We start from the raw sequence: 11,326 nt of genomic DNA, 5'->3' as shown, positions 1-11,326 counted from the left end.
TATGTCTTACTTCACATATTGTTGTCGCTATTTTTTTTTTGTACTCTCAAAAGCATTGGATGTTTAATCCCAACTATTTTGTTTGGAAATAACTTCATAAATAATTTTTTCCTAGTCTCTTTGTACATGGGTATGAGGAAGGAACTAGTCTTTACTCAGAGATCATGTGAAGAAAGAAAATAAAAGATGAGAATATAATAAACCATGCATGCTTATTCCATTTTGTTAATAAAAGCAAAATAGGAAAGACTAAAGTGATTTGCCTTTGCATTTAGAACCTCCTCCCATCTCTTTTCCTCCCTTTCTCCCTGTGTATATGGTGTATGTCAGCCCACACACTGTGATGTGGGGGGGTCAGGTCCCTCCTTCTACTGTATGGATTCTGAGGGTCTTAACTATCAGGCTTGGTGGCAAGTGCCTTTACCTACTGAGCAATCTCATTGGCCCTGCATTTAGAATTTCCTTATCAAAAATTTCACTGTTAATTACTTTGCTAAGGAAAGGGTCAAACAATTACAGATCTAAGTTTCACTTTCCAGGATTTCCTTCAAATAAGTGATAATAAAGTCTTACCTTTAGATATAAGATTCTGTCATAGAGTAGTTTGTTGATGGCCAAACTGGTGTAAATGTGGAAATAGGATGAAAGAAGGGAGAGGCATGCAAGTAAAAATGGAATACATTTGTAATGATCTCACCTTCCTGTCTCATTACCTTGTTGTGAGATACTTCTTTGGTTAAAAGAAAGTAAATGCCAATTTAGATAGAAATGTAGATTAATTTCTTACTTTTTAAAGCAAAAATTGACAAATAAGGTGAAAGATTGTGATTCTGGTAGTAAATAATCCTGAGCTTAACCAGCTGCACAACTTGCTCTGCATCAGCCATAGTAAATGCTGATAGGGAGGGCATAAAGAAAAGGTCATGATTATAAAAGTAGAACATTTATCTCTTATGAGATATTAATATAAGATTTAATCATGTACCTATTGCATATTTTAAACATGAGTCTCATTCCAATTTTACAGGAAAAGAATAATTTAGAGATAGATTTAAACTACAAGCTCAAATCATTACAACAGCGGTTAGAACAAGAGACAAATGAACACAAAGTAACCAAAGCTCGTTTAACTGACAAACATCAGTCTATTGAAGAGGCAAAGTCTGTTGCCATGTGTGGTAAGTGTTAGCTGTTTGAATATTTTCCATGATTGACTTTTTATTTTGTTGTTGTTTTTCTTTTAAATGAATGTTGTTCTTCTTGTGTTTTAATCTTTTTATTCTTTTTTTTCTATTTTTTAAATATATTCTTATTTTACGTGTATGAGTGTTATGCTTGTATGTGTTTAAGTGCACCTGTGTCATGCAGTACCTGCAGAAAACAGAAGAGGGTGTCAGATCCCCTGGAACTGGAGTTATGGACAGTTGTTAGCTGCCATGTGGGTGCTGGGATTCAAACCCAGGTGTTCTGCAAAAACAGCCAGTGCTCTTAACTGCTGAGCAATCTCTCCAGCCCCCTCTGATAAATTCTTAAAGAATCTTACACAAGCCGGGTGTGGTGGTGCAAACCTTCCATCTCAGCACTCCGGAGGCAGTGGCAGGCAATCTCTGTGAGTTCAAGACCAGGCTGGTCTGCATAGTGAGTTCCAGGCCAGCTGGGGCTACAGGAAGATCCTGTCTCAAAAAGACCAAATTAAAAAAAAGAATTTTGTGCAGTGTATTTCAACTGTATTCAACCCTATTTCCTCAGATAATAATCTGGGGTGTGGGCCCATTCCCTGGAACATGATCAACCTACTAGGGGTTACACCCTTAAAGAAAATGGACTCTCCATCTCCCAGCAGCTATCTCAACTAGGGATGGGGCTTCGTGTCCACCTTCTGCATCCATGCTGGAGTTTTTGTTTGACAGGAGCGTGCACAGGTCTGTGTATGCTGTCACAACTGCTGTGAGTGCCTATGTGCAACTGCCTATTATATGTGGAAAACACTTGTCATGGTCGTCCATCACCTCTGGCTCTTACAATCTCCCCCACCATACACTTTCTGAGGTGATCCGTGAGCCTTTGGAGAGAAGAAGGGTGTGGTATAGATGTCCCGTTTAGGGCTGAGCACTCCAATCTCTTATTCTCTGCATGTTGACCAGTTGTGGGTTTCTTTTATTTTTATTTTTTGTGTATGCATGTATTGCCTGCATGTAGGTAAGTGCACTTTTGTCATGCAATGCCCGCGGGGGACACAAGAGGCCATCAGATCCCCTGGAACTGGAGTTACAGACAGTTGTTAGCTGACATGTGGGTGCTGGGATTCAAATCCAGGTCTTCTGCAACCAATGTTCTTAACCACTGAGCCATCTCTCCAGCCCCAGTTGTGGGTTTCTTTTAATCATCATCTGCTGTAGAAAGAAGATTCTCTAATGAGGGTTGAGAAATGCACTAATCTATGGGTTTAATAATAGGTCAGTCTAATACTATGCCCATTTATCAGATAATGCCAGTAGGAATCTCCCCTAGGGTCTGTGATCTTATCTAGCCACAGGATCTTTCCTTTTTCAGTCAGAATTTTACTTCCTGATTTCCTTATTTAACCTACCATCTCTTCACTATAAAAGTTAATGAAATTAAACTAGACGTGGTTATGTCCACCTGGAGTCTTAGCACTGAGGAAGCTAAGACAGGACAATTGTGAGTCTAGGCTCTAGTTGGACTACATAAAGAGACTTGTCTGAGACAAAAGAAAAAGTGAACTCTCCTTTCTTGTTTTTCAGTCTTAATTTTCTTCATGATCCATTTTGGACCTCATTCTTAATAATTTGTCTGCTCTTTTGTCTTGTCTTTTTTCATTCTTTGGTATTTCCACTGCTTCATGCCTCCAACACAATAATCCTAGTTCAGACCAACCAGTTGCCTTATTTTATTTTACTTCAAATAAGTAAAGATCAGTTGATCTAGATATGTGTTAGTCCATTGTATGATCTCCAACTACAGTTGTAATATATGTTCTTAAAAGATTACAGTTGTTATCCGTAGAATGCTTTGAAAAGGTGTAACAGTGAGTATAAGGTGGTCAAAAAGTTACAGTGAGCAGTTACATCTGCTCACTGATGGCAGCAGAAAGACTGGAAGGAAGCACAGGGACAAGAATTGTAATAGATTAGGTGGAAAGAAGGAATCAAGAAAGACTGGGGTGTTTAGTTTGAACAGCTGAATGAATGGCTATAGTCCATATGGAGATTGATATAAGTACAGTACAAGTAATTTGGGGCTAGGAGAGAAGCATTTATTCAGATATGTTAAATTTTGTTGCTAGGGATGTAGCTCTGGCAGAACACATACTTATTCTACTTAAGGTCCTGAGTTCAAACCTCAGTACACCCCCTAAAGTATGATAATTTTGAAGATTTTATTAGATATCTAGACAGATGTACTAAAACACTCAATTGGTATATTAGTCTGGAGCTTGAGGGACGATAGGTATCTAGAGTCAAAGCATTACGCGAATAGATTTGTGTTAATTAGAGAAGGGAATTAGGAGGTGGTGGTTATGTTAGTACAGCTATGTTTGTAAGGTTGAGGAAAAGGTGAAGTTGCATTTTAATGGTTTGTCACCTAGAGTGCAGTCTTTGAGAGTAAGAAGGCAAACTTATTAGTTATACAACTACTTACCATATATCAAAGGGGGGGGCAAACTTATTAGTTATACAACTACTTACCATATATCAAAGGGGGGGGCACCATAGTAAAGACTCAGATCTTCTGATAATTGAAACAGGTGTTAGATCTTGTTCTTCAGAGTTACATAAATTAGAGTTCCTGCCTGCAAAAGACTGCCTCTTGAAACTTTTCCAGACCAATGCAAGATAATAACAGCAGCCATATTTTCCTACTCTTCACCTTCATTTTATTCCTTTATTATTCTACTAACTATACTCTTGATCTTCTGGTTTAAAAACAGTTCTGAATAATCTCTTCTGTCGTTGGGCAAGAGCTAGTGGATTTAGAAGTATTTTATTCCTTATTACATTTTATAACTTTTTCTTCAGAGATTCTCTTGTTTTGGTTGTGAGCCTGAGCCTTTTAATGGTTGTGTCAGCTCTCCAGCCTCAGAAATTCTCATTTTAATAATTCAAATGGCTTTAGAACTATTAAAATTGGTATCTATTACAGTCCCAGGATAAAAACAGTGGACACTTTTAAAACCAATTTCCAGAACGTATAAAGGGGAAAATATTAAAGTACTCTTTAAATGTATATTTAACTTTTTTCTGTCACAGAGATGGAAAAAAAGCTGAAGGAAGAGAGAGCAGCTCGAGAGAAGGCTGAGGACAGAGTTGTTCAGATCGAGAAACAGTGTTCTATGCTAGATGTTGATCTGAAACAGTCTCAGCAGAAGCTAGAACATTTGACTGAAAATAAAGAAAGGATGGAGGACGAAGTAAGAAATGCAGTACCTGTTTTGTTCATCTTTAAAAGAGAAGCTATCATAAGTTATGATTGACCTATCATCTGTAATTTAAACATTATTGAGAAAATTTGCATGAATAACCCATATGTATGTATCTATATTTGCTCCTATGTAATCATCCCAGCACTTAGAATTTTCATTTCAAATAGTGAACATTTACCCCATAGGATATGTTCCATTGTGCATCGTAGCATTACTTAAAACTGTATCAAAATGACTTAGTCTTCCTAGAAGAAAATGTCTGCTAAAAAACAAGCTGTTCAAAGATATCCTGAACTACCAGAAAAATACTGCTCTTGGATTTTAAAAAAGTTGAAGTACATCGTAAAGTGGCTTACATTGATAGAAGACACAAAATACATATTTCTAATGCTGTTAGTAAAAAAGATAAAAGTAGATGAATTAGTGCCTGGCATGGTAGCACATGCCTTTGATTCCAGCACTTGGGAGGCAGAGGCAGGCCGATCTCTGTGAGTTCAAGGCCAGCCTGGTCTACATTGTGAGTTCCAGACCAGCTGGGGCTACAGGGAGACCTTGTTTCAAAAAGACTGGAAAAAAAAATAAATAAATTGGTAGTTACTATATTTAACTTTAAAAATATTTGTAGACAGGAAAGCTTTTCCACAGCATGACTAGGTAATTGCTATTCTTTAAAACTTATTAGAGAAGCTGTAGTTGTATATAAAAACATTCCTTTAATAAAATTAATCTAATATTGATACATAAAATTGAGTAAAAACAATTAAAAATATTTGTTAGAGCTAGCAAGCAAGAGAAATGTATATTGAAAATTTGGAAGATAGTTATAACCCAGGTGTGGCAGTGCATGCCTTTAATCCCAGGCAGAGGCAGGTGAATCTCTGTGAGTTCAAGGCCAGCCTGGTCTACATAATGAGTTCCAGGCCGGCTAGGGCTACAGGGAGACCCTGTCTAAAAAAGATCAGGAAAAAAAAAAAAAGAAGAAAAGAAAAGAAAGTTATTTTCTAAATAACTTGGGGACCATACAGCCCAGAAAGGCCAATAGTAATTACAAGCATGACAAAATTTGTATAACTACATGGATGTGAAGGAAAACCTTACTAAGGTTGTGACATTATTTGATGATCTTTATAGTGATCCCATTGTGAAAATGTGGTGGAGAAGCAGACAGAATAAATCATCAACACAATGTAGTCTTTCTAAGAATTTTTAGTTCATTGGTTCCAACACTAATAAATACTTAATAAATATTTATTAAATTAGCTTTAATTTCTAAGTTTTACAAAGGAATAAAATAGAGTACAGCAATATTTGTTGATTAAACAGGTAAATTTACCCATTTGAAATGTCCCTTCAAGTCACTTTTATAATTATTTTCCAAAATCTTCAGACTAGTTAAAAATGAAGATTTTTCTTTTTTTCCATAAGATCTTGTATCTAAAATTTAGACACTAATTTGTAGCAAATATGCAATAACAGACACAAAGAAGAATTAGAATAGTAAGTAGCATTCTAGCATTAATAGTGTGAAGGATTATAATGTTCCTGAGATTTGATTAGTATTCTTTCAGATGTCTAATGAACTCCTAAAGTGTTTTATGATGCTTTTTTTTTTTTTTTTTTTTTTTCCTTATTCATAGGTTAAGAATCTAACCCTACTGCTGGAGCAAGAATCAAATAAACGACTGTTGTTACAGAATGAATTGAAGACTCAAGCATTTGAGGCAGACAATTTAAAAGGTTTAGAAAAGCAGATGAAACAGGAAATAAATACTTTGTTGGAAGCAAAGAGATTGTTAGAATTTGAATTAGCCCAGCTTACAAAGTAAGTCTTAACTACCATTGTGATTTTTATTTTTTGTTTCTCATTAGCTTCTGTGCTTCATATTTGTGTATTCAGATTGTCCGCTTAAAATTTGTGACATAAAAGTATTTATTAGGTACTAGAAAGATGGGTCAGCGGTTAAGAGCTGACTGCTCTTGCAGAGGACCTGGGTTCAGTTCCCAGCACCCACATGGTGGCTATGAACCTTCCTTAACTCCAGTTTCAGGGGAATCCGAAGCTCTCATCTGACCTCCACGGCATTGCACGAGACGGGTGCACTCACATACATGCAGGCAATACACTCATACACAAAAAATAAAAATAATAAATAAAATAGTTTTTTAAAATGTATTTATGATAAAGGAACTATTTGGAAAGAGGATTTGCATGAGGGTTCAGGCTTTGGAAGGATAGGCTTATTAAATCGAAAATACAAGTATTTAAAAGGAGAAAAAATAGATAACCAATGCTGCTGTCTTCATAGCAAGTCTGTTTATGATAGAAATACCAGTTTTTTCTATTTTGATTTTCATATCTATCAATGTTATTATCTCTTTAGACCAGAATTACAAAAGTGAAGGCTAAATATTTTTAAGGTTGCCCTACTGACAGGAAATGTTCAAGATTTCTTTATTTTGGAGACTAGAATTAGACACAGTCCTTGAGGGGGTAAGAGGGAGGTTATTTTGTTTCTTTATTTCATGTCAGAGAGCAGTCTTTTATTGTTCGATTACTCCTGAGATGTCATATGCCTACTTACTTAATATGGAGGCAAAACCAAGGTGTCATTGTTTTCAGAATTTTATGAGCGTGCTTTAAAATTTTAATATGAAAGATAGGTATACCTTATACTAAGCTAGGTTTTTTTGTTTCCTCCAAATTTATTTTATATCTTTACTTGTCAGTTTCATTTGTAAAGCACTATTTCTTGGATAAAATTGTCAGTTTTTATTAAGTTGAATTTATATTTGCAGAATTCTTTTTTCCTTTAGAACTCAGGTTCACCAATTGACATATATGATACTTCTCCCCAAGCAACTCTCAGCATCCAGTAAATGTTTATAATGTAGTTCTATCAACTAAATGACCTGTTAGATACGAAAATACAAAATGTTTCCTGTCTAATGTTAAAGCCTAGAAGTCTCACATAAAATTATTAAGTCTCAAAAATCTTGAGTTAGTGGGGCGTGGTGGCTCATGCCTTTAATCGTAGCATTTGGGAGGCAGAGGCAGGCAAGGCCAGCCTGGTCTACACAGAGAGTTATAGGACAGCTGGGGATACAGGGAGACCCTGTCTCAAAAAGACCCCCCTAAAAAAAAATCTTGAGTCTTCAAGTTCCATGTGTGGTTGAGTCTGTTCTCCCACCTCTGTCTTTTCCATGTGAGTGTAGATGTGTATGTCATATGTGTGTATTTTTGTCTCTTTGTGTTCTTCTTTACCAGTTTATTGCCCTTGGCTTTCCTTTCATATTCCTTATATAATTTCTCATTTGCACACCCCTTCCTGTGTCTGCCAAAATATGTAAAATGAATTTTTACTTAAGTAATTTATGACCTCTTTTAATAGTTTGCAGCATAAGACATTTAATTGTATTTCTGTGACTGCCCTTTTCTACAAACACTTAACCAAAAAAGGAAAAAAAATTTCGCTTTCAATTTCATTTTTATGGTTTGGAGAGATCCACAGTTAATATGCTCCTGAAAGTGACCTTCATTAGGAAAGAGTTTCCTCAGCCAAGATGGGGCCAGTGTGGCCTGATGAAATTAACAAGTAAAGTAATATTATAATGAAGTTTATACATATATTTTTTAAATGTTATTTTATTAAACTTTTTGTATTTTAGGAACTTAAACTAAGAATAATAGAAAATCTGTTATAAATATGATCATTTGTTTACTGTTTTCCTTTTATTGAAAGGCAATATAGAGGAAATGAAGGGCAGATGCGGGAATTACAAGACCAACTAGAAGCTGAACAGTATTTCTCAGTAAGTGAGAATTATTTTTAATACAGACTCTTAAAAAAGACTCACTTAAGATATTTAGAAGTCTTTTCTGTAAATTGTAATTCTTTTCATGGTTCAGGATTTATTAAATTGTAGAAAAAAATAACGCTTTTTTTACAAGCATTTTGGGAATTGCCATCCAATTCTAGCTATAATAAGACTTTGTTACTAGGTATGGAAACATGCCTATGGTTTCAGCACTTGGGAGACTAAGACAGGATCATCCTAAATTCAAGTCAGCCTGGGCTACATAGGGAGGTCCAGGCCAGTCTAAGCAATACACCTTTCCAAAGAATTTTAAAAGATTTTGTGGTACACGCCTGTAAGTCCCAGCACTTGGGAGGCAGAGGCAGGCGGATCTCTGAGTTCAAGGCCAGCCTGGTCTACATAGTGAGTTCCAGGACAGCTGGAGCTACAGGGAAACCCTGTCTCAAAAAGACCGAAAAAAAAAAAATTCTGCTTCCCTATTATCACTGATTTGTATGTATTGTTTATGAATACACTTTAAAGTGGCCTTGGAGTTTTAGGTATTATAATATTTAAGAGCTTTTTCCTGTTTCAGGGTTGTCTTTACTTTTATATAAATTTGTTTGTCTTTGAGGTTTTATTAAAGCCTCTCAGTTTGGTAGGGAGGGTCCCTTGTTTGCAAAGCTTATTTTCTGCCATTTGATTTCAACTTAACATACATCAAGTTGTGACTAAATAGTACCCAGGTCCCGTAAGCCATATTCAGTGTAATTAAATGCACGGGTTACTTATTCTAGATTGTAAGATAATAATTTTTTTTAAACTGCTGGATTATGTTTGATTCACCCATAAACACTTAATTTTTATCATTTGTTTTGCAGACACTTTATAAAACCCAGGTAAAGGAACTTAAAGAAGAAATTGAAGAAAAAAACAGAGAAAATTTAAGGAAAATACAGGAACTTCAGAGTGAAAAGTATGTCCTTTTTACTTGACATCAGAACAAAAATCATTACTGCAACAAGGCATTCTTAACTAATGGAAAATTAAAGATAATGAATGGAGACTGGAGAGGATGGCTCAGTGGTTAAGAGCACTGACTGTTCTTGCAGGGGACCCAGGTTAGATTCCCAGACCCACATGGCGGGTACAAACCATCCTTAACTCCAGTTCCACGGGAATCCAAAGCCCTCTTCTGACCTCTGCGGCATTGCACGACACAGGTGCACTCACATACATTCAGGCAATACACTCATACACATAAAATAAAAATAATAAAATACATATATTTTCTTAGGAGAAGCATTTTATTGCAGCTTTAACATACTCAGCAACAGTTTTCAGAGCAAAGATACATCTCTTCAAAAGTGGCTATAAAATCTTTAGGTTCATGCTTGAATTAATACGGTTATACAATATTGAACTCAGTATAAGCCCTGTAAGACATAAAATTGAATGAGTTTTTAACCTTTAAAAAAGATCTCCATTTCATTTTAAAATATACTGTTTCTCACAGAAAGAGTCACTGTTTTTTCTAATAACACTAAGATGTTGGCACACGCATCTCTAATCTGTATGTATCTGATTAGTAATAGTCATAATCCGTTGCACTCGGATCCTTGGCACCTGTGTATGTCTATGAAGTCAATGGGTAGATTTCAGTGGTAATGTTTATCACCTCTACTAATTAACATGACATAACTTTTTATGCTTCCTCCCCAAATATAATTCATTTTTTAAAATTTGATTTTGTGGTGTGTGTGTGTGTGTGTGTGTGTGTGTGTGTGTCTATGTATCAGAACATCCTAAACCATCTTAATCAACTGTATACCCACTTCCCATATGGCACCCTCCCATAGCCTCCCTCCCCCCACTAGAGCCTTATACTCTGCTATTGTCTACTGTGTTGTTGGCACCCCCAGCCATTCCCCACTGGTGAATCTAGTCAGCCAATCTAAAGGTCTTTGTTTTAGGAGGGTCAGCTGTTCCTCATCTAGCAGCAATGAGTTGTCAGTATTCCTTCTGATAAGATTGAGGTCTGCTGTTCATTTTCCCAGTTCTATGCTGGGTTACTATCTGGGAGTCCCTTTGGCCACCCTGGCCAACAGCTCAAAAGAAGGTATCTCCTATCTGACACTGTTGCTTGTTATGTAGCCTTTAGCTATACCTGTGGACTCTTAAAAAATTATATTGGCCCCTTTAATCTTTGTTTAGACTTTCCTTTTGGGTGTTTAAGGCCATACAGTTGGCCCAGATAAACCAATTTATTTTTACTCTTAAGGCCGTTTGAGAATCTGTTCCTCAGGTGTCACATGGACTTGGAAGGAGCCCCTGGCTCCTTTCTTTTGCCAGTTCCGCCTATGGGAAGATAAGTGAAAGGTCCTGCTCGACCATGGTTGGCTTCGCTTGGAAGCAAGAAGGAAATGATTCTACTGTGTTGACCCTCCTCTTTGTAGACTAGACACTGGTTCACGTCCATCTGGTGGGGTCTCCTCAGCCTCCTTGATCAAAAGGACAGGTGACCCACCACCATTATAGAACATTTTGTGAGATACTCATAGTCCCCTGGAACTAGTCGACCTAGGAGGGCAAGGAGCAAAAACTATCCTTTATGTCCCTCTGACCAAATTATTATAGGCCTCAAAGTATGTCTGTAAAACATCGAAGAAGATTAGTTCTACCAGTCTGGTACTTTTAATTACTGTGTGCCATGTAGATAAATCTTGGGCAAAGACCAGTTGTTCTCAGATGAACCTTGCCTAGCCATATATTTCTTGATCTGGAATGTATAATTTCTAGGTAGGTTGTTGGAGTAATAAGGTTCCCTCTGGTTTTGAAAACTAGCTAGGCATTATTTATCTCTCTCATTGTCTAACCCCTCCATCGTGGTTTCCCCAATTAAGGTGCCCCCGTTTTTCCCTTTTCTCCCTTAATAATACCCTTCTCCTATGGTCCTACCTATATTGAGCTCCTTCTTTCCCTTTATTCTCATTCCTTGTATACCCTTCCCTCCCCCCTTCCTTAAACTAACCCAATTTTTATCCATATCTCCCTTATTAAGGCCTGTTTCCTACTGTTTATCTCTTT

At 36.6% G+C, this 11,326-nt stretch overlaps 1 protein-coding gene across 3 annotated transcripts in view; it reads left to right on the top strand.

The window, feature by feature from the left end:
* Window positions 1-11,326, top strand: part of Rock1 (Rho associated coiled-coil containing protein kinase 1) — a 155,306-nt gene that overhangs the window by 108,944 nt on the left and 35,036 nt on the right. For all 3 annotated transcript variants that reach the window (XM_008826963.2, XM_017796569.2, XM_029560558.1), the window contains 5 exons: window positions 1,028-1,178; window positions 4,272-4,432; window positions 6,082-6,266; window positions 8,185-8,254; window positions 9,121-9,215. In XM_008826963.2, coding sequence (XP_008825185.2) covers window positions 1,028-1,178; window positions 4,272-4,432; window positions 6,082-6,266; window positions 8,185-8,254; window positions 9,121-9,215 — 662 coding nt within the window. The remainder of the gene's footprint in view (window positions 1-1,027; window positions 1,179-4,271; window positions 4,433-6,081; window positions 6,267-8,184; window positions 8,255-9,120; window positions 9,216-11,326) is intronic.

The sequence above is a fragment of the Nannospalax galili genome, unplaced genomic scaffold, assembly GCF_000622305.1.
Source record: "Nannospalax galili isolate Female #2095 unplaced genomic scaffold, S.galili_v1.0 scaffold511, whole genome shotgun sequence".
Classification (NCBI taxonomy): Eukaryota; Metazoa; Chordata; class Mammalia; order Rodentia; family Spalacidae; genus Nannospalax; species Nannospalax galili.
Note: the sequence above shows the minus strand (reverse complement) of the source record. Positions and strands in the feature narration are given on the sequence as shown.